Source organism: Nipponia nippon, unplaced genomic scaffold (assembly GCF_047370975.1).
Source record: "Nipponia nippon isolate SJK-2023a ecotype South Korea unplaced genomic scaffold, ASM4737097v1 scaffold_8, whole genome shotgun sequence".
Lineage (NCBI taxonomy): Eukaryota > Metazoa > Chordata > Aves > Pelecaniformes > Threskiornithidae > Nipponia > Nipponia nippon.
Window position 1 is genome coordinate 2,019,235 of NW_028262402.1, and position 22,640 is coordinate 2,041,874.

General features: G+C 47.3%; 2 protein-coding genes across 4 annotated transcripts; both read right to left on the reverse strand.

Moving 5' to 3' along the window:
- Positions 1-3,334: 3,334 nt before the first annotated feature.
- GNG10 (G protein subunit gamma 10) lies at positions 3,335-9,762 on the reverse strand. The gene is made up of 3 exons (XM_087741966.1): positions 9,578-9,762; positions 5,957-6,088; positions 3,335-4,225 (listed from the first exon to the last, which is right to left on the reverse strand). The coding sequence occupies exons 1-2, from the start codon at positions 9,656-9,658 to the stop codon at positions 5,963-5,965; spliced, it is 207 nt and encodes a 68-aa protein (XP_087598092.1). The 5' UTR covers positions 9,659-9,762; the 3' UTR covers positions 3,335-4,225; positions 5,957-5,962.
- Positions 9,763-12,909: 3,147 nt separating this feature from the next.
- Positions 12,910-20,865, reverse strand: DNAJC25 (DnaJ heat shock protein family (Hsp40) member C25). Of its 3 annotated transcripts, XR_015700999.1 has the most exons (5): positions 20,486-20,865; positions 18,819-18,971; positions 16,658-17,128; positions 14,862-14,985; positions 13,822-13,961 (listed from the first exon to the last, which is right to left on the reverse strand). XR_015700999.1 is itself a non-coding variant. In XM_087741964.1 (4 exons), exons 1-4 carry the CDS (start codon positions 20,804-20,806, stop codon positions 13,839-13,841), a joined length of 1,068 nt encoding a protein of 355 aa, XP_087598090.1. In that variant the 5' UTR covers positions 20,807-20,855; the 3' UTR covers positions 12,910-13,838. The 3 variants fall into 3 exon arrangements, 2 of the variants coding, with proteins under 2 accessions (XP_087598090.1, XP_087598091.1); XM_087741964.1 differs by lacking the exon at positions 14,862-14,985 and having other exon boundaries at positions 12,910-13,961; positions 20,486-20,855; XM_087741965.1 differs by lacking the exons at positions 14,862-14,985; positions 18,819-18,971 and having other exon boundaries at positions 12,910-13,961; positions 20,486-20,857.
- Positions 20,866-22,640: the final 1,775 nt, after the last annotated feature.

The window sequence follows — 22,640 nt, forward strand, 5'->3', positions numbered from 1 at the left end:
GGAATCCTTAGTAATTCAGGACTCTTTTGTATGTTTTTTAAATTTTACTAGTTAACTAAATAAACTAGTTCCTTCAACCTGGAGAATTACTACTCTGTTTGTTCTCATGGGTGATATAAAGGTAATTCACCATTCTTTACACAAAAAATAAAATATGCATGGCAAAAAAACCCAGACACTGATGATCACAGAGTTTTCAAGGCACCTATGTTTGCTCCCTGAGCACGCAGCTTTCCAAACTTAGAGATGAACTAGATCTGCCAGAATCTCAAGGCTGCTCATGAAGTCTTAGAGCTTTCTTGCACTTACAGCTGTGACCCTTTGTATTTGTCCCTTGGGCTCAGTTCCACTTCTTTCCCTCTGACAGCTGCCTTAGAAACCATGCGATGAGCGCCTGAACTGCCTGTAATCATAATCAAGCTACAGAAGCAACCTATTATTTGTTTTACGGACAGCATGTGAAAGATACGTTGAAATTTGGGATTCTGATAGATTTGATTCAGAGAACTAAGCTGTGACCCTAGCTCTCCGCATGATCTGGTAGAGGCCATTTGTTGGCATCCACATTTTTCAGCCTGCTACAGTGCATCGGCAAGTAGGGAGACGAGAGTCATCTGGGAGGCAGTGCCAGATATTGCAGGCTACAGCGGGAAGGGGTAAAAGAAAAACAAAAAAGGCATCTCAGTTGCAAGCTCCAGAAGAGAGAGAATAGAAGAGTACCCAAACCCTCACTTTCCATCAAAAGATTTGGCAACAAAACTGGAAATATGTGTGGGAGCAATGGTAGACAGTAACTCCATTCTGCTGCAGGAATGCGTACACGGTTTGCACAGGCCTGCCTGCCAGCTCCAGAATGTCAGCGTCTGTTCAGCGGCCTTCAGCTGAGATGATTCAGTTTTCAAACTCACAAATCTTTTTAAGTTTGATGCAATAACAGAAAGGGGGAAAAAAAAGAAAAAAAAAAACAAACAAGTTTATGGTTTATGCTTGCAGTAAAATACTTTCTTGAGACTGAGCCTTCATTAAGTGCATATTCCCTATTTGGATAAATAAAACCAGCACTTAGGGGAGAAAGCTTTGGTCTCTCAGAGAAAATGGAGTGCTGATTTTTAGCTGAGAATTTCTAAAAGCTATGATGACAGCACTATCAGCAATTTTATTTCACAGTAATACCCCCCAATTATTTGTACCCAAATTGTTTGCAAGACTTTAGAAAGCATAACATAAAAAGACTTTTAACAGAATTGCAAACAAGCTTGTGTTTCGCTGTTTTGCCCAGAATAAGAGAGAGACTTAAATAAAAATTGCAGTTTGCTTACTATTTCTGGCCCATTTTTGTGGTCACTTGACCTAACCACTTTCCGTCTCTTTGCATCATGGTTTGGCTCCGTTTTCCAGAACTGTCTCCCAGACTGCCAGGCCCAGGAATCTGCTCTTTTAAGAGCACAGCTCTGCAAAATCCCAGTTCGAGATGGCCACAATGGAGAAAATTATAGCTGCCGCTACCAACTTATGCATTTATGTCCTGCTTTCCCACAGGCAAAGGCCAACACCAGAACTTTCACGGCAACGGTCATGGAAGAGTAGCTCAGATAATCTACAGATCACTTCGAAAACAAAGGCGTGTTGCCTACATTAAATAAGTAAAGAAAATTCAAGTGCCGTCTGCTTTAAGGTTCCATTAGGTAGAAAAAATGTCAGTGTACGGTTAATTACTGGCAACGTAGTGGAAAAAAAGGAAAAGGGCTTGCAATGGCCAGTTGTTTTGTGCTGTATTTGTTTATGACTCTCAGCCTCTCATGGATATGTACACGTTGACAAATTTATCACATGTGACACTCTCCCCCCTCCTCCCATCTGTTTAATGTGGAGGAAAATTACTGTTGCACTATAAAGATGCACTTTTTTTTTTCCCTCCCCTAAATCATCTGTAACTCAGAATTAGGAAGCAACTAATTCTCAGACAAAAAGACACAATACAAAAACTAATCCCCAGCCCTCCATCAGCAGGTAGGGACGCTCCTGTCTCGGGTCAGGTTTGTGAACCGGTTAGCGAGCAGGCGGGTGGCACCTGTGGATGGAGAAGAGCCTTGCTGAGGGACGGTGAGCGATGACCGGGAGGAGCGGGGGCCTTGCAGCCCGTGTGAGGCACCTAGCGTGCAGATGTGTGCATTCACTTAATTTGCCTTATTGTGGGCACGCTGCCCGCCGAGCAAAGGGGTGCGGCAAGCATGCTCCTCTGAAGAGACTGGAATCCATGCCTTCCTCCCGTGGGACCGCAGTGTAACCACCACGCTCACAGGTACGCCGGGGTGGATACAGGTCTTTCTGTCCGCTGCTGGTGCGGGACGCGGATGCAGTCGGGACCTGCGGTATGCTCGCGCAGCGCTGCTCCTCCGACACGTCTTGACCGTGGTGCTCCAGCTGAAAGATGCCCCATAGAGCGGGGCAGGGCAGGGCAGCCCCGAGACCACAGCAGCGGACTGGCTGGCTGGCAGCGGCTGCTCTCTCCTGCACACCACGGTTTGGCAGCCCCGTGTGCCAGCTCAGCAGCCACTCCAGGACCCATCTCCGAGCGAGGACGCCAAGCAGGAAACCCCACGCAGCAGGGGGGGCAGGGGAGAGAGAGAGATGTGGGGACAGGGGGAGGTTTGATCACGGGAGGTAAAAGAAATAGGATGCTGGCTGTTCGAAGGCATGTGATGCATACCCTCACCCCTCTCCCTCCCTCCCTGACTTGGGCATTTTGACCTCAATCTGAGCCTCCGATCACCTCTGTGCAAGAAAGAACGACCACGCTTCCTCTAGACTTCCACAGCGTGTGCGTGTGTCGAGTACTAAAAGAAAAACTGCCATATCCAGATAGCCTACAATGAAAGGAAGCCAGAGCGAAGAAAAGCTCTTCAGGAAGGACGTTCTCTTCTGTATTTAGAGGCACAATGCATATTGGCAGTATTATGACTCTCATCTCGGTGTGTTCCTGCAGGACGGCAAGCGCGAAAATCTTTTGACAAGACTGAACTGCCCGGAGGGCACTCATTGCCCCGTTTCAGTTAATATTAATGAAAATTAAACACGCGGATTGCAAACTTCTTCCTTACAGTTTCAAAATGTATAAGTGAGCCTGATAACATTGTTACCATTTACCACAAAAATGGCAAATAGCTATAAACAGGATTTTTCTATTAATACGGCTGATTTTCTAAAAATCCAACAGCAACCTGCTCTTCCCAAAAAGCCGAATAGCTTGAGGCCTCCTCCCCCACCGCAAAAGCAAAGTATGCTCTTCCTTAAAATATCTGCTCTTTGTTACAATTAAACAATGAGTTCAAAGTCAGTAGGGAAAAGAATTTTATTTCTAAACCTCTAAAAGATTAATACAAACAATAAAAAGTAGACAAAATTAAAAACATATTAAAAAAGTTAGTTGTCCTTGTAAAAGCGCTCTATAAAAAACTGAAGGCAAATGACCAAGCACATTTCAGTAAGTTTTGTGTATTGCAAACCTTGACAATTACGCATGCAACTATCTTTGGGTGTTCATGGATTTCTAGTGTCTGTTTGGTCACATTTTAAACATGTCAAGGAAATTCCACCACGGCAGTACCTTTACAAACACAAATTGGGAGAAGTATTACACATGAGAAGTCCTGTAAGAAGCAGCCTTAGGAATCAAGCCTGTGCTACACGTTGTGTCCAGCAGTTTCTAGTATGTGTCATTTATGGACTTAGATGCACTTGAAAAAAAACCTGTAGTTCGTTCCAGGTCTTGCTAATGGAAGCAAAATTGGCCCTGGGAACATTACTGCAGTACTATTAGCATTTAGTTTTATACTTTAACAATTCACTTTTTGGATGTTTTATTTTGGAAAAGACAAATAGTTTTTACTATCATTCCGGTGTAACAGTTTACCAAGATAGGAGTAAATAATTCAGTAAAAATTCATGTTTTTCTTTTCTAAAATGTAAACTTCTCAAGTAATATTTGTGCAGTTAGCATAGTATAGTAACAATGGCAATGATTATGAAAAGAATAAAAGTCACATAAAAACTTCAATAAAATTAGCAAAAGATAGTGAAGTACGGATACAAAAGAATGAACAGGTAAATATCTAGGACGTTGTTTTAGCCACACAAAAGTTAGGACACAGAGAGAGACTTTTCTTGTGAAGGAAGGCAGTTGTTATTCATGTCATGCTTGAAGGCAACTCTCCGATGACCTTCCCTAGAAGAGGAAAAAAAGGTTTATTAAATGCTGTCTTCCTAAGCTGATACATTTCTCATACAAATTATAACACAAAAGCTCCTTTGCACTGATAAAAACTGAATAACCTTTGTTGGATGCTGGCATCCTTGAACATTAACTTTTTAACTGGCTTTTTGACTTTGCTTTCATTTTTTATGATCCTGGAAATAACTAAGTAATAATAAACCAGATAATTGATCTATCAGCAAAAGATGACTACATGACATCTTGGGCTGAGCTATGCGTTTCTAGAAGTATCATAAATGAACCATCAAACTTGTTTGAGAAAATATATTGTATCCTGTCTGGATGATGCAATCAAACTTGAATCCTAGAAATACATACCTATACACACAGAGACACACACACACAAAAAAAGTAGAAATGCTGCTTCAATAACAGAAGAACACATGCAACAGTCACTATCAATTTTATTTGCAGGAAGAATTTAAGGGTAGCACCTAAATTAAGAAAATCTGCTTGTGCTTTCCCCCCCCAAGAAGTTTCTCCAGAAGAGCATCGCATGCTTGGTCGTTCTCTCTCTTCAGGTTCAATCCTGTTTTGTCAAACTTATGTAGAAACAATCAAAACCACGCTATCGAAAGAGGGAGGCACAAGCACAACTGCAAGCTCAGGAACCCTGGCAGCAGGGAGGGGATGATTTCACAACTAGTTTATGTTCTAGTTTAAATGCTGCCCTTACAGAGAACAGTCACTTTGACTTCGATAGCATTCTCGAAGAAGAACAGAATTCAGTGGTTCTTCCTCTCTCTGTAGTTTTTTCAGCTCTTTAGCAGGAACTCTTTTTATTTTTTCTTCTAAAGAAGAGTAACCCCTTCTGAATATCCTACTTCCACATTCGTTTGTCATGCAGAAGAAATAAGATTTTCCAACAAAAGTTATGGCGTGATCCTGACTGAGACGACTAAGGACACACAGCCTTTCTTCCTCCTGCTGCAGTCCCTGACATCTGCGTGACAGATGGGAGAGACAAGAGATCCATCCGTCATGGAGCTGGATCCCCACGATTTGCAAACGCTGGACGGTCACCCACCCTGCAGGCGTTAGGCAGGTGCAAGCAATGCAGAGCACTAACGCAGGCAGAGTTTAGGAAGCGTCTCATCCTTCAGACCCGTGCTGAAAAGGGTGACAAAGGATGCGATCACGGATTGCCTCAGCCTCTCTGCTTCCACCGCTTTTGGTGCGGTACCAGCAGTAACAACACAAAGAGCCTAAGGACAGACACAGCCAAACGAACGGCAATACGACGCTGAAGAAAAGATGTATTTTAACAAGGTTCTTGCTTCAGCGGTGAGCTAGTCATCAGAACACATGCAGCTGCCATGGCTTTGTCTTACTTCTTCAAGCTGGGTACATGACTGCTTTTAATGTCCAACACAGCCGTGTGTCACAGACAGTTCTTATTATTTTGGATGCTGCTAATGACCCTAGAGCTGCTCCAACACAAAAACCGACCAACTAAACAAAAAATGAACTCATAAACGTAACACCTCTAGAAAGAGCTGTAGGAAAGAGACATGCTTCAATTGCCACACCTAAAAGAAACAGAAAACAATTTGTAGAGCCGTCAGGGAAGCGATGAACACTTTGCTACCAAGAACTCGACATTCAAACACCACGTGCCCCTGCCCCTCCTAGCGCTTGAGTTTCAAACCAGAGTTGGTGTCGTGGTATCTGTGATGTTCTTACCTGGTTTCAGAGCAGAGCACAGGATCGGGGTTCTCGAAAGGGATTGCTCCCCGCAGGAACGCCAACAAGCAAGGCATCTTTGCAGGCATTTTGCATACAGTACTGCTGGAGTTCTGCAGCTGCCTGAGAGACCTGTGTAAAGGAAAAAGAAAAACAAATCCAGAGAGGAAACTAATTCATTCACAAGCATCTATTAGGCGTTTCCTCTTGAAGAACCATTATCAAACAGAGTTGGAGAGCAGCCAAGTCAGCTCTTGGATTCTAAACCACCGAGTAAATCAGCACAGAGGTACACTTACAAAGCTCCAATGAAACACGCATGAAATACTATGCCAGTGATGAGCCAGAGGAGCGTAGAGGACTGAGGTGCAAGTGCAATGGAATTTGTCCTCATTAAAACGCACAGGGCCGTGGCCACAATATTTTCCAATCTACTGTACTGTTTTCAGGTTTATATTTGAATTCTTATATCCTCAGATAATTTATAAAAAGGATTTTCATTCCAAACTGTTAAGCAACACAGAGCATAACAAGGAATGAAAGCAAAAAGATGAGGATGAAAAGCTTTTTAAGTCCAAATTGCCACCTTCCCCTGGCAGTGAAGTGAGAGCTTCAAGTCCACACTGGCCCCCAAAGAGGACAGCCCAGAGCTGCAGAACAAGCCCAGGAACCCAAAGGCAAGATGCCTCCAGCACTGAACTCCCCTGCTCTCCCTGTGGACGGCAAATCAGTCGCGTGCCTGTATTTTTGAAGGAAAACAGAGGGGAATTCCCAACTTCTCAGACATGCATCGGTAACAGCTGCAGGGAACTGTCCAAATCCATGCCATCTGCTGAATTTTTTATAAAAGGAAGTACTGAGCATAGTGGTGGGAGCACAAGTTCCCCTCTGACCTCACCTCTGCCTTCGTTACAGGACCCCTGAAATACTGATTTTTCTTCCCACGCAACTTTGCGGTGTGGCCAGCAGAGGGACGAGTCAATAGCCAGAAGGACCATCCACGCTTCCCAGCCTCCCGATGGAAGGGGCGACCCAGAAGCCCCGATGGGATTCTGGTTCTGGGCCGCCCCATCTAACAGCATCTGGAAGCGCCTGGGAAATCCGGCCTGGCGCACAGTTTCGTTTGCTGTTTCGCTGCTGTCCTGTTCGCCACCTCCCAATTCTCCTCCAGGACATGCAACCTGGTAACCACCCGAATTTACCCGGCAGCTGTCAGCGTTTCAGGGAGTTGTTAAGAGCAGCATTGTCCCCACAGCCTCCCAGGTTCTCTTAAGCGGCGTACAGGGAGAAGGATCAGGATCAGCAAGGATCCCTGCTGGTCACTGGGCTTTGTCACTCCTCCCTTTCTTGAGGAGAACCTCTTTCTGGAGGCTGCAAAGGTCTCCCACCCTGGCCAGCCCCTCGGACCCCCTGCAGCATTAGCACCCTTGCCTCAGCCGCAGTGCTGGTACGTGACCATGCACCACAGGGCTCTCAGGCAGAGGGGCCACTTGCCAACACCTATCAGGCCAAGGCTGCGTCGAGCTTTTTCCTGGGAAAACGAGGAGAGAGTCGTTCAGGGCAGGGCTTGCCCCGTGAGCACAGCAGTTAGCAGTTCCTCGCTGCGTCTCCTTGCACTTTGCTGCTGAACTCTGCAACACGTACTGAGCTATGAGTATCCCAGGGCTCCTGGAAAGATACAAGCCCGATTTTTGGCATCTGCGTGAGAATTATCCGTACGGCAGCAGACTGTTGTCCTAGGACAGATCTGCCTACTCCTCGCCCTACCTATGCCCCTGTAACATTCTTCACTCCTGCAGTTCACACAGAAAGTACAAGGGCTTCTGCCGTATTTCATCACAGGACAAACACGCTCCTGCGGCAGCCTCCTGCGTGCAAGATACGTGTGGGTACTTCTTTCCTACTTGGTTTCCTCTTTCTGAAAATATTGTTCCTGTCTGCTTTTTTAGCTGGCAGGGTAAACAAAATCACCACGGGAACTTTGTAGTATGGGATGTATTTTTAACAATCCTTTCATATCCAGCTTCCGTCTGAAAAACACATTGTCTATTCAAAGTAGCCAAAACAACGTTTTCTCCTATCTCTGTGTCTGCTAAAACTGATCCAAGTGGGTTTTCACCAGCTGAATATATTCCTCGCTGTTTTTACACTGTATGTCAAGAGACCCTAGATGACGCTTTTTATAAGACATATTTTTAATCGTGCATTATTTCACTTGTGATTATAAAAAGACACAAACAAGTTCCTAGAACAGCAGACCTGGAAAGAGACTGCTGTGCACAATGCTGCAAGGAAGGCGAGACCAAGGTCTTAACCAAGGCCAAGCCTCCCCCGAGAGCAAGCAAACCCGTAACACGTAGCCTTGAGAGGTCCAGCTCCAGAATATGTTACCACCACAAAGTAACCCCCAATAAACTACAAACTCTATCTTTCATACCCCCTCCCCACGCCCAAAAAAAGCAGGGAAGGGGTATATGCCTCAAAACGAGCAGGAACAGAGATCCAGGCTACTGCTGGTGGAATAAAGCAATCGTTTCTGCGTCAGACAATATCCCTCTTGCCACAAGGGCCCACATTTCTACTCTGCCTTGTGCTGTTTCTCACAGATCCCCACACATCATTGCAGTGATAAACTACAGTCACTTCTAGCGAAGGAAACATCTGCCGACTCCGTACCTGCTAATAAAATTTAGTAACATTAATGAATTGAGTAGGGTGATGTCCAAAAGCCATAGTGGTTTCACCTTGCAATGGGCACTTCAAATTTCCACCGACCCCGGACAGGAATAGGGAAAAAAGGTATTCTAAATTATTTTTAAATCAATTAGCGAAGTTCCTGCAGCTCAATATACTGGCACTGCCGTCAGACTGAGGAAGCTGGCCTTTTGTGACTGGCCAGAGAAAAATGGCGAATGCACGGAGGTGATGAGAGAAGAGGAAAGCGCAGGATGCAAATTAATTTGACCTTCATCGCTTCACAGCCTATGCTGGATTTTGTGCGTGGCTGGAAAGAGCCGTTTTCACGAGGCAGTTGTGGACCCCCCCCCCCCCCGCCTGCCGGGAACCAAGAGCGGCCTTGGACAGGGCTGCATGGGTGAATCTGGGCTGCCAGGGGGGAAAAAAAAACCAAGAACAAAGCAAGCCCCAAGCACACCAGCAAGCCCCCGGGGCGAGCAGGTGAGAGGACCGCCTCGCCAGCCCGCCTTTGTCTGGCGACGCGCAAGCAGGCGGCTCCGGCACGCGTGGGAAGCCGCCGCCCGCCCGGCCGAGGCCGCCCGCGGGTGCGGAGCCCCGCGGCGGGTGCGGAGCCCCACCGGGACGGCGCCTGCCCCGGCTGCGGGGACCGCGCTCCCGCACCGCGCCCGCCCCTGCAGAAGTAACGCGGCGCCGCTGCGTTATTTATCGCCGCCGCCTCCCCCGGGGAACGGCGCTTGCTCCGCCGCGCCCGCCCGGCCGGAGCCGGGGCTCGCAGCCCGCCGGGGTTCGCAGACCCCGGGGCACAGGCGCCCCTCGCCCCCCTCCCCGCGACCGGCGCCCAGGAGGGGGCAAACGGGGAAGCGGCGGCGGCGGCGGGACGGCTCGCCTCGCCTCCCGCCGCGGGGGCCCGGCGCCCCCGCTCACCTTGATCCTCTCCACGGCCGCCTCCAGCTTCAGCTGCTCCACCAGCCGCTGCATGGTGCTCAGGCTGCCGCCCGACGACATCCCGGGCGGCGGCGAGGACGGGGCGGGCGGCGGCAGGCGGCGAGGCTGCGCTGGGCTCGACCGGGCGCCGCTCCCTCCGCCGCCGCGGAGCCGCCCCGGGGAGGGGAGGGGCCCGCCCTCGGCCCCGCCCTCGGCCCCGCCCCGCGGCGGAGGGGGCGGGGGCTCCGGGGGCAGAAAACCTTCTTGGTTAAAATAGGACGGGGCGGGGGGCAGGGAAGAAAAGGAAAAGAAAAGGTGGGGAGAAGGGGACAACAACGGAGAAGAGGGAAAAAGCGGGGGAGAAAGGGAAGAAAAAAGGAAAAAGGGAACAAAGGGGAAAAAAGGGGGGAAAGGGGAAAAAAGCAAAAAAAAAGAGAGAAAAAAGAAGAAAATGGGAAAAAGACGGGGGGAAGGAAAAAGGGGGGAAGGGGAGAAAAAGGGAACAATAGGGAAAAAGAAGACAATAGGAAAATGGGGAAAAAAGGGGAAGAAATGGGAGGAAGAAGGGAACAAAGGGGGGAAAAGGGGAAAAAGCCAAAAAAAAAGAGAAAATAGGAAAATGGTAAAAAAGGGAGGGAGGGAAAAAAAGGGGGAAAGGAAAAAAGGGGGAGAAAGGGGAGGAAAAAGGGAACAAAGGGGAAAAAAGGGGGGAAAAGGGGAAAAGGCAAAAAGAAAAAGAAGAAAATAGGAAAATGGGAAAAAAGGGGAGAAATGGGAAGAAAAAGGGAACAAAGGGGAAAAAAAGGGGGAAGGGGAAAAAGCAAAAAGAGAAGAAAAAAGGAAAATGGGAAAAAGACGGGGGAAGAAGGAAAAAAGGGGGGAAGGAAAAAAGGGGGATAAAGAGGAGGAAAAAGGGAACAAAAGGGAAAAAAGAGGGGAAAGGCAAAAAAGTGAAAAAAAAGAAGAAAAAAGGAAAATGGGGAAAAAGAGGGGGAAGAGGGGAAAAAGGAGAGAAGAGAATAAAGGGAAAAAAAGGGGAGAAAAAAGGTAAAAAGAAAAAGGAAAAAAGAAAAAAAGATGAGAAATGGGGGAAAGAGGGGAAGAGAGGAAAGAGACCTCCTAAACGTCCCGCCAAGATTTAACGAAAAGCCCGCTCTGCCCACAGGCAGCTGTTGGGCTCAAACTGCTGCCAGTGTTGCTGCATCCCCCCCGCGCTCTTCATCATCGTTTCCCCAGTGGCCGTAAATAAGTCACTTCAGTTTCTGGCAGGGGTTTGCCAGCCATCAGAGTTTGCTGGCCTGTTAAAAAGTTGGCGGGATGAAGCTCGTAGCCTCAAACGATTGCTCTGAACCGAGGGACACCCAGCCACGGACATGCCGGAGCCACAGTCAAAGCCTCAGCATGGTCGTGGAAAAGACTCGCGCTGAATGTGAAAGGCCCTGGCTCTACCTACCTTTTGCACATTGAGTGAAATGCATGTTTCACCTTATAAACACTATATATTTGAAAGTACACCCGTGCTACAAAACAGACGTGGTTCTTTGAAAAAAGTTGATAGGAGGTAAGGTGGCTCTTCTCCAAGATCCTATGACCTTGCTGCACTTTCCCACGCAAAGATCTCACCGCTACCCCGTACCAACAATACTTGTTGTTCATGCAAACACTTCTCTCTGAAGTCATCTCAATTTACACGGGCTTTACTGGGTATAGTATTGTAACTCTCAGCAGTCTCATGCCTGCTTTTTTTTTTTTCTGATGTGTATAACCGCTTTGTCAACTTAATTTCAAGATAAAATAGGGCCTGAAAGTTTATGCCCAAAAGGCAGACATCATTTAGAACTACAGTGAGATGTTAGGCTAGAAATGCTCAGCAGCCTCAGCTAACGAGGTGTCCCTGCAATGCTGACAGCTTTGTAAAGACACACGAGCTCTTTCTGTCCCTCATCACGGAGATGTGACTGCAGTGTCACTGCCCAGCAAATATTTGCTGCAACCCATGATTTATGCCTGCGTCTGGTTATTTTCAAAGGGCTGATATGTCGAGAAAAGAGGGAACTGTGAGCTGAGCCTGCAGAACGGCTCATTTCCAGCAGGTCGTACAACACCTGCCGACTTTCCCTTCTCCACTCACTTGGTGTCAGGCCACAGTTTCACAGGGACAGGACACCATTGCCGCTGAAAGGCAGAGCTCTGCCCTCCCCAGGGACTGCCCCCTCCGCTGCACCGATTCCCTGCCACAGCGTCAGGCCAGGAAATTAATCCTGACTAGAACTAACCTGGGCAAAAAGGGAAAACAGATCTGTGGTTTGACTGCTTTCGTATAACCCAAATACTTGGCTCGGGAGGGAAAGGATGGAGCAAGATGAGGCACAAGAGCAGCAGAGCCGTTAGCCTGCGAAACTGCGGCCACGGGTTTAGATCCTCTTGCATGCACTTGCCTGGTTCTTTTCCAGATAAAACTGTTGTTACCTAATAGCCAACACCATTTTACCTGTGCTTGCCTTTATTCCCTTTGTTTCTACCACAGCAACCTAATCGTCCCCCTTCCGCTCCTGCAGGAGGCCAACTGTGTTTTGGGGGACAAAGCAGCAACACGCCCCAGCTGTGCAGGTCTCCCCCGTCACGAACGTCTTGGCAGCGTCCCTGCCACACCACCGCAGCGTCCCCAAGACGACGTCATGAAAGCAAGCACAGCTTATTCTAGGTACCTTAACAAGTTTTAGGTTTGAATTGACCGTTAAATACAAAGCAAATTAAGTTTATCGGTACGCTGCATGCAGCAGAGATGAAGAACAAATCCAGCAGTTCCTCCTCCATTTTACTAATGTGTACAGGAGTTAGCCATGTAGTGTAACGCTTCCAACGTGCTTTTGAATATTTATTGTTTTAAACAGAAAACTGAGATAACATTCCAAGAACTAGCGAAAGCTAAACTAGCAAAAGAGGGACAGAGAACAGAAACTCTTTCTCAAAGAATGAGGAGAGGTCACCTTTGCAGAATCAGAAACGTCTTCCTTCAAAAATCAATCCATAAGCATTTGAAACTTTTAGCTATTGTGGGCTTTGGCAGGAGTAGCAAGTTCAAGAGCTTCTCTCCTAGAACCAGTCTCCGCAGAGGCCAGCTAACCTAGCACCATCTTCAGCAGAAGCACTTCTGAGGAACCCGCTTTGACAGATGTGACAAACGACGGCAGCAGCCCCGCGTGGCTACGCTCCCCGCCTGCCCCTGCCCCAGTAAAATTCCTGAATAGAAATAAGTAACAGAACCCTTTTTACCAGCAAATCATGGAAACTCTGACCTGGGCTGAGTTACAGAGGAAACCACAGCATGCTGTTGTGCATTATTTATTCCAAGTACTCTGAGGTCTGATCAGAAGAGATAAAGAATACTTTAGATTCAGAATTTAAAACAAATTCAGTACGTGTATTATATAAACTTTTATTTACATAAGGCATCAAAATTGCCCTTTTTAACAAAAGGGTCATTGTCCCTTTTACCAATACTTTGGTGAAAGAAATGTCACATTTAGTAGACTAATATTCACTGGTATACTTGTTCTGAACAAGCAGGTACAATCCAACATACAAGATGAAAAACCAAACGCAGAAGTTCTAACTGTACTATTCATGAATCACTCTGTAGAACAAAGAATTAAGGCTTGTTTGCATCACGATGATGATCAATCATGCATCATTTATTCCCACAAAGAATAAAATTCATTTCCAACTGGAGCAGGAATAGCAAAAGAAGTAGTCTGGTATAATCCCCATATTGTTTACATCAAAAAAAAAATTTGGCATCTTAGAAATTAGATTGAAAAGTAGGGGAAAGAGAGAGGAAAACAGAAAATGGTCCTTGCTTCAGAATCCTTTATAAGCACTTCCAGTGTCCATGTGCAGGAACCCTTCAGTTTAAAAAGGAAAAACAGGACTTGCAAGGACTGATCTAGAAACATTTACAGAAAGACTAAAGTTATGGTTCCATTGATCATGAATATGAAATATGTAGAGAAAATACATTGTTTGGAATAATGAATTCCACACTGAGATCCCCAAATAAATGGCATATATACATTGAGTTGAGCCTGTTTAATAGGTCTGATTTATAAAAATGGTAAACCTGTATTATTTTTTCAGCCTGATTTAGTAATTCCTGAGTTTTAGATCGCTGCTGAGCCACAGCAGACAAAACTCTTGAATGATGTAGTGAAAAGTTTTGCAAATCACTTTCAACATTAGCACACATTTTGTTCAGCAACATTCAATCATCAATAAAAGTCAGTCTTCCGGGTCCTTCATTTTTCATCCACCTCCGATATCTCTTCCATCGAGGATCCATGGCCATCTTCTTCTTTAACTCCTCCTCTTGTTCTTTTTTATAGACCTGACAGACAGACAAAAGTTTTTAATGAGGTTGAAGAAACAGCTTAAGTGAACCTCTAGGGGGGTGCAAGCATTCATAGTTCAACCATTTGCCAGCTTATCATTCTTACAGAAGACTGAATTGCAGCATAGAAGCAGACCCTGACCAATATAAAGTGCAGGAGTGCCTTCAGCCAAGGCGCCTACTGGCTGTAGTTGAGATGCTCTGCATTTTTGCTGATAGCAGAACTACCTCCTTGTAAGACGGTGCTGCAGGCTCCAAAACTTTTTTTTTTTTGCTAAACAACTAGATGCTCATGCATTCGGCAAAATAAAATTTACAGTAAAGAACTGCTAATGCTCAGAAACCTAAATTTTGAGTCCCTTCTCGGCACACATACTGTTCAATGCAGTTGCTCAGCTCCTCACTTTAGTTGTTTTCCCACTTTAAAGTCATTGTCTAGATAGAACACTGCTATGGAACTTTTTATTCCTGGTTAAGTTTCTCAGCTAACTGAGTATCTCTGTATTAAGTACTGGCAGTACCACATGATAAGTAATTACATTCTGTCAAGAAATGGTGTCATTGTAATGAAATCTACAATTATCAGCAAAGTCAAGTATCTAAAAAAAAGCAACAGCATCTGCATTTTTATTCTGGAAGGCAGTTTATGTAGATACAGCCAGTGTAAATCTCAACACCATACAGGTTTACGTCATCTCAGTGTCACTTGACTTCTTCACGGAAGGGAATTAAAGTTAAGGTTCTGCTATGCATGAACGAGATTTTTAGAATATTATAGATGGCTTTATAAATACACCAGCTCAATGTTCAGTAATCATACAGGTTTTAAGAATTTTTAGGAAAGCAACAGAGGGGAAAAAAAAAAATATTGTGGAGCTCCATGATATACCCACGTACTGAATTCTCCGTCCTTCCCACCCTAAAAGGACACTGGAAAACTGAACAATATGCAGATAGGCATCTCCAATGATCAAAGAACAGAGAAAGTTTTGGGGACAAACACCTACGCGTATTTTTCAGCCTAGAAAAGACATGGAAAAGTTTCAAGTAAGGATATGGTAGCCATACACAGGAGCACAGCTAGCACGAGCAAAGAGAATAAAGCATTATTGTTCTCCACTTCCAATAAGACAAGAACGAGCAGGTGTCTGGGTGGCCTCAAAAAAAACCCCTTCTACATATATTGCTGAACTCATGGCCAGATGGCACAGCAGACACTGGAAGTTTTAATGCATTCAAGGAGTGACCAGATAAGTTTACTAAAGAAAAACTCATTAAAGCAATTACGTACAAAGACACCATTTCCTTTTCAGGGAGTTCCAAAGCTGCGAATTATACTGGATAAACATTGCTATATATGTGCATTTTTCATGTATTCTTCACTAAAAATCAACTGTTGGCCACCACAGGAGATGACTTTGGGCTAAACAGACGTCACTTCTGGCAAATACAGCTCTTTTATATACAGTGACCAAAACATCACTAGTTAGAAACAGCACGGATCCCAAACCATGTCCTTTTTTCTCTACAACACCAGGATATCCATCCTATCTTACTTTTTCCATGTTAACATCTGCTTTGACTAGTAACGTTACTCGACCTTTGGACTTCCAGATTGTTTTCTAGCAAACCCATCATAATTCAACATGTAGATGTACCTGTCGGCTAATCCTTTCCTTACATTAGCATCAATTTTACTATCTTCCTCTTCCGGTTTCTAGATTAATCCACCCCTGCCTACTTCTAAAGAAGCATTCTCTTATCTTTGGTGACCTGCCAGCAGCAAAGGCTGTTCTCCCACCATCCCATTTCTTTTCCCAGCGTATGCAGAGCAGCAGCAACATCTCCTCTTTCCCCTTAAGCAGGCCAAGTTTGTATTCTCAGTTTTTCTTCTAGGAACCTCCCACCCAGATGGCTCACAGATGAGCTTCTGTGGAACAATGAAAGTGTTTTGTCAATCTGCCACCCCCCGTCATCCTAAGTCATTCTGGACTGCAATTCCATGCTGTGGTTAATGTTCTTGCACTGCTCTCACAGAAAGCTTAAAAAAAAAAATTAGATTGACTATTTAGTAACTGGCTACCCATGGCAAGAGTAGGAGTTGTGCTCAATGGTATTTCATATACCGTCTTTACTTGAATAGGTATACAGCACAGCAAGAACAGTCCCTGACTCACTGAAGGCCAAAGAACCATCAAGGGACAGTTTAAAAAAAAAAAAAAAAAAAAAAAAAAAAAAAGAGTGAGGAATTAATGGCTTAGAAGACTGGTGGAATAGGAGTTTCGGATGATCCAGGTAATCCTTATTACAAATTATTACGGTTTGGAGAACAGTCTTCAACCTGCTGTAATAACTTTGTCATACCACATTGTTGTAAGAAAGCCTTTCACCAGATTCAATTAGGTCTTGTACGCACAGAGTCCCTAACAACCGCAGGTGGATGTCCCCTGCCTGAGCAAATCCCCTCCTATATCCACGGCCATGGTCAGGAGCTGCTGTCTACCACTCCATGAGCATAACAAGTCAAAGAAAACACACCATGTGGTTGTCTAACAGTTTTCAGTCTAGAAAGCAACAGCTAAAATTGAAGCAATGCTTCACACAGCCCCATCCCAAGCACCTTCACAAAATAGCTGTTCTTACTCTGGGAGTGCTGGATAACTAATATTACCTTTTCCGCCAGAGATACCCACCTCATAGTTTTCTCGTATCCACAGTTGCCGTTCCAGAAAGGTCTCTTTTTGATGATCTTCTAGGCTGTCAAACTGAGACTGAGACATTTTCATGTACCTTCGTATGATATACAGCTTCTCTTCCACACCGTACTCTTGCCCTTTAATAGTGAAACAATAAATCCACCAACAGTACCAAACCACGTATTTGCACAAGTAAAAAGGGGCGAGAAGGATCTGAAACAGAAGGATATCATATATCTTGGGCTTCTGATAACCGCCTTTTATATCGATTTTATTTTTAATAATGTCTTTGATGATTTCTTCCTCTTCTTCGCGAATTTCCTCCTTAGACCGCCTGTTCTTGCCTTTTTCTTTACTCTTGTTGAGTAAACCTTGCTGCCTGGCAATCTCAGTGGCTTGTATGCGGTATTTTGGCACTGTAGCTAGGTAGTTGATAGCTTCATTGTAACTACTCCACCAGCTGAAGAACTGTAATTGAAGAACAGTACAAGTAAAAACCGTGTTTTTAAACAGACACATTCCTATTTGGAGGTTTGCCAGGAAAAAAAATAATGCTGTCATACACCTTTAACCACAATTACATTACAGCAAGGGTAAAAACTAAGGTAATAGTACTACTTCTGCAGTATTACAGAAGCTACAATTATTCCTCCAAACTTAGTAAGGCACCTGGAAAACAGACGTATAGATGTCTATCTCACAGCAATATACAGCAATGAGGAAGGACAAGCAGACACTGTTCAGATTGGTTTTGTTCATGAGAAGATGATAATCTCCTGAAGCCTAATGCTAGGCTGCGCTGGCCATTCTCAGAAGCCCCCTTGGATTTATAAATAAAGTAGCTGGTATATGAACATTTCACTATAAAATTGTTACCCATTTAAAATAGTTAATTAAATGTGGATTAAGTACGTGAAAATCTCATTAGTCTGACAGGATCAACATCCCTCTCTAATCTCCAGCTACCCTCTGAATTTCAATGGGGGAAAAAAAAAAACCAAACCCACCCAAATGAACCAGAAACATAGTGCCTGGGGTGAACATGTCTTATTGGGGCAACTTTTTTAAAAAAAAGTAGCATTTCATACCATTGACCAAGACAAAGGGCAGACGTACAAATTATACAACCTTAAGAAAGGTCAAGAAGCAGAAACAACAGAAAGCAAGAGAGAGGCAAATCAGTTTATGCAGACCTTTACACTGAATTTGCAATCATCTGGCAGCTGGACTGCAGGAAAGTGAGTATCTCCACTTGCAGCCAAAATAAGAAATAAGAGGTGAAATGAAAGTCTGCCATTGGAAGTAAGTCTGAAGAGAAATTAAGTCTTTGGCTGCGTATGCCACTGGAATTTATTATTCCAAGCTCTCAAATTCTGATCACCGTATTTTTGTTTTAACTTCCAACATCCCACTAAAAAGTGGGATCTGCACCACAGAATAAGCTGTATCTTCATCTCTTAAACTTTCTGGGTATTTTTAATGATGTTTTGAACCTAAAAGATACTAAAGAAGAGAGTTATGCACCTTCTTCCACTTAAGTATTTGTCAGCAATAGCACAAGTTTTCTCATCTAAAACACAGGCTGTCTTCTTGACCTTGGAACTACCACCTTCAGAGCAAACTTTGCTGAACCGAATTCACTTCTCTCCTGACTTCACTGTGGGCTTTAAAATACACTGCAATGTAAGATTCCCATGTAAGATTAGTAAACTCCTGATATTCAGTCCTATCATCTGAATTGAGTCTTGAATTTAGTTTGCAGTTAGCCTGGTTTTTAAAAAATTACGTATGCAGTTTGACAAAGTGACACACGCTTATTTGGAGCACTAGTCCTGCCTGTGCTCAGGAGCAGGCTATTCTCAGTAACTTCTAACTAAGTAACTTCTTTAGAAAAGCTGCACTTGTCTCTATGAAATCTCCTAGCATTAAAAGAAACCAATCTCTACCTTTGTCCAAGGTACCAACGGCAGTCAAAAATCTCCTCAGTACACCCTGAGTTCAGATTTGTTATGGACACCACACAGAAGTTTACCACAGCGGGTAGGAACGGGCCTCCTCACTAACACTGTTTAATACCTGGCACGTTACGAGAGCTGCAGATACTTCTCTTCCCATTCAGAAACGCACCAAGCAGTATCACGTAAACACGAGATTTTACCTGAAACACGGAGATGGCACACACCGTAACTAGAATCACTATTCTGACATCCACTTTAGGTGCCAGTCTCCTGCTGTAGTAGTGATAATAATGCCTGTAATACTCTTCGGGGTGATCCAACATGTAGTCATAATCTTTACGTGTTTCTTCATCCTGCAGGATGAGACGAAAAACATGCGTAAGTTCAGACTCCTGTTTCCACTTAATCTGTTATAGCCGTGTTTTACACCTCATTAATGACCACGCTGCTATAAAATTTGCAATAGCCCGACGAAGTATGAAGCACAAAGGAAAACCTTTGGTCTTTTTCTCATGTTCGCAATTAATTTGTGCTCACACTCATCTGCCCACACACATCTGACATATGTGGTCTTAAATGCATAAGCACGCACTGCATGAAGACATTTAATACTGAAATAAAGACAGGCAACTGAAATCCACATAATAAGTATTTTTAACTTCCGAATGGGAAATCCAGATGGATGAGAGTTAGTAACTATCGCTCAGGAGAAGATTTTCAGATGAAGAACCTATCAAGAGATTGCCTTACAAATCTTTTAGAATTAGGTTACGGGGCTGTGGAATCCGTCCAATGGAAGGCCATTTCAAAATCTCATTGTTCTCATTTTCTTGGAGTTTTTCTCATTTTCACCCATGTAATTAAGAGACAAAAAATTTAATTTTGTCAGCCTCAATTACATTCCTTTCCTACCCCCCCCAAAATTCCATTCTTCCCTCTGTTGCAGCCTTAAAACCCTTACAGCTTTCTTTCTTTCATTCCCGAGTTGCGTCTTTGCCAAGCCACACGTTTTGCCCTGATAAGCCTCCCTTACAGATCCCAAAGAGCCACTGTTACTGTGTTGTTTAAAGGTATACCTCTAAGATAAAGCCCAGTCGGTTCATTTTAAATACGAAGGGATTTTCAAGAGAACAAACTATAAATACCAAGGGATCTTCAAGGCAACTGTACCCCCTCCCCGCACTCCTGGACTGGCTATTGAGGAGGGTTTTTAAGGGTTTCCCCCCTCCCCGACTGCTGGTAGGAAGCCAGCGGGCTGAGACCACACAAAGGCCGGCAGAGCCGATGCTGCAGCGCCCGCCGCGGCGCGCACAAGTGCAAACCCGAGAGGCTCCGGTCCTCTCCCGGGGAGGAGGCGCCGGCGAGGCGCGCACGGCCGAAGCCCGGCGGAATCGCGGTGGGTGAGCCCGACCTCTTCCCAGGCTCGCCGCGGAGGCGGGCGCAGCAGCGGCGCGGCAGCCGTCGAGCGCAGGTCGGTGGGGCTGATCTACCTTCCGCCGTGTTTTAAAGCCACGATTTTTCTCCTCGCAGCACGCGACGGCCGGATTTTGCTGCCTGCGGTTCACCCGCCCGCGGCCCACGGGCAAGGCGGGCAATCGATGCACCGACGACGCGGAGAGGAGGGACGGGCTCCCCGGGGCGCCGCCTCCCTCCCCGAGAGCGGGACCGGGACCGCCGAGGGAAGCGGCAGCGCGGGCAGACGCGACGCGGGGCAGGCCGCCCCGCCGGCCCGCCGCCTGCCCGCCCGCCCCGCTCCCCGGCCCGCCGCCGCCCCCGCGCGGCCCCCCGGGGCGGCCCCCTCCGCCGGCCCCCCGCGCTGGCTCTTACCGGAGCGGCTCCGGCCGCGGCGGCGGTCCCGCTCTCTCACCTTGAGGGTCTCGTAGGCGGTGGCGATGAGGAGGAACTTCTCGTGCGCCGCCTGAGCGCCGCCGCCCGGCGCGGCCGGCTCCCCGCGGTAACGGTCGGGGTGGTACTTGCGGGCCAGCTGCCGGTAGGCGCGGGCGATCTCCGCCTTGCTGGCCTGGCGGCTGACGCCCAGCACCTCGTAGCATACGCGCCGCCCGCAGTACAGGCCCTCCGTCAGGCCCCGCGCCGCCCGCGGCAGCAGGGCCGCGCACAGGCACAGACAGAGCAGCCACCGCCGGCCCGGGCCCGGGCCCGGGCCCGCCCGGCCGCCCGCCGCCGCCATCTCGCTGCCGCTGCCGCCGCCGCCGCCGCCGCCCGGGCCCGCGCCGTGCGCAGGCGCTTGCGCGCGGCCGGGGGGGCGTGGCCGGCGGCGGGTCCCCTCAGGCCCCAGGGGCGGGAGCGGCCGCGGGGGGCGGTGTCGCGACAGAACGGCCGTCGTGACAGAGCCCGGGCTGGAAATTCCGGTCCTTTTCCTGACTTCTCCCGACCTGTTTCCAGGGAAGGATCTTCTGAAGCACTGCCTGAACTCGTATTTAATTGCAGCTCACTTAAACGGCCTCAAGCTGCGCCAGGGCAGGTTTAGGTTGGGTATGAGGGAAAATGTCTTCGCCAAAAGGGCAGTCGGGCACTGGAACAGGCTGCCTGGGGAAGCGGTTGAGTCCCCGTCCCTGGAGGTGTTCAAAAGACGGGTAGACGTGGTGCCTGGGGACATGGTTTAGTGGTGGACTTGGCAGTGACAGGTTAACGGTTGGACTCGATGATCTCAAGGGTCTTTTCCAACCTCAACGGTTCTATGATTCTTGCAGAGTTCGGTTTCCCCTCTCTGTTTTGTGTTGGGTCAGTGTGATTTAACCGGCGGCCCCCAGAACGCTTCCCCATAGACACATACAGCACCTGCCCCGCGGAGGGTGTGCAGGGGAGCACTCCCCCTCCTGCTGTTGTCTCGTGCGTGCCGCTACCCTGGGCGATGGTGGCAAAGGAAAGGGCGGCAAAATCCTTCGAAAACGGACATTTGGGGAGGCCAAAGCTGCTACAGCAGGTCTGCCGCCTTAGATCTTTTTTACCCAAAGAGGTGTTTTGGAAACGAGGACTGCATCTCTGCTTCAGTGTCACTGTCAGGAACATTGCCTCGGTATTGGACCTTTCCCAGGAAAATCAGATTTATGCTTGGTGCGGGAAATACCCGCCGCAAAAATACTCAGCTCATCAGAGAACACATGCTGTTCTTCTGCTGGGAATGAGTATGCATCTTACACTTCTGGTCTCCTCTGTCTGTCTCCTTTTCGCATTAATAAATGTTTATCATCTCCTTAAGAGGTGGATGAGTCCCAAATCTGCTTCCTCAAAAAAACTCCACCTCTTTGCAGCTCGTTGGAGTCCAGCCTCTCCGTGTCGGAGGCTGACGTTCAAATCCTCCGACCCGGAGCTTAACAAAGAAAGCAAAAGAATTGTCCACGGCCAGTTTTGTCACCCGTTTTTGGTTTTGTTTCTGAGTCGAGAAGGAAGCTGTTTCTTTGACACTGTGCTACCTGGGGCTCGCCCCTGGAGCCGCGGGGAGAGGTCGCCAGCTGGCCCCGTGCGCTATTTTTTGATAAAAGCTGGCAAACGGGCGCCGCGCTTACGCTGGGGGGCTGCCGTCTTTCAGCGTCTTGCCGTGGGCTCCTCGCAGGGGTTACGGCAGCAGAAAGATGCTGCGCGGTGCTCACGCCTGTCTTAGCAACCCCAAACCCGCACGGACGCTATCTAGCAAAGCGGTTTAGTTAATGACTTTGGAGTACAATAGCTCAGCAGCAACAGTGTTGAACTTGTACAAAAAAAAGATCTTCCTAATTACGTGTTTGTCACGCTGGCTGACCCACGGCCACCTCAGGACGGGAGACGGAGGTGCTGGGAGGAGGCGGTGCCCGCAGCTGCTGCCAGCACCGGCACTGAGGCCTGAGGCCGAGGCAGCCCCAGCCGAGGAGACGGGCGAGGCGCCTGCCGAGCGCCAGGCCGCGGGCAGGGCCCGGGGCCGCGCCGGGGCCTGGGTCTGGGCCGGGCCGGGGCCTGGGCGGGGCCGCGCCGGGCCGTGGGCGGGGCCGCGCCGGGCCGTGGGCGGGGCTCGCCGCCGCGCGCTG

Excerpts from the sequence above, each read along its gene's own strand:
- GNG10 (XM_087741966.1), bottom strand. The coding sequence starts at position 9,658 with ATGTCGTCGGGCGGCAGCCTGAGCACCATGCAGCGGCTGGTGGAGCAG. Across the intron at positions 6,089-9,577 it reads CGGCCGTGGAGAGGATCAAG|GTCTCTCAGGCAGCTGCAGA; the intron begins GTGAGCGGGGGC and ends TCCTTTACACAG.
- DNAJC25 (XM_087741964.1), bottom strand. The coding sequence starts at position 20,806 with ATGGCGGCGGCGGGCGGCCGGGCGGGCCCGGGCCCGGGCCCGGGCCGG. Across the intron at positions 18,972-20,485 it reads CCGCCTACGAGACCCTCAAG|GATGAAGAAACACGTAAAGA; the intron begins GTGAGAGAGCGG and ends CTCATCCTGCAG. Across the intron at positions 17,129-18,818 it reads GTGCCATCTCCGTGTTTCAG|TTCTTCAGCTGGTGGAGTAG; the intron begins GTAAAATCTCGT and ends CTTCAATTACAG.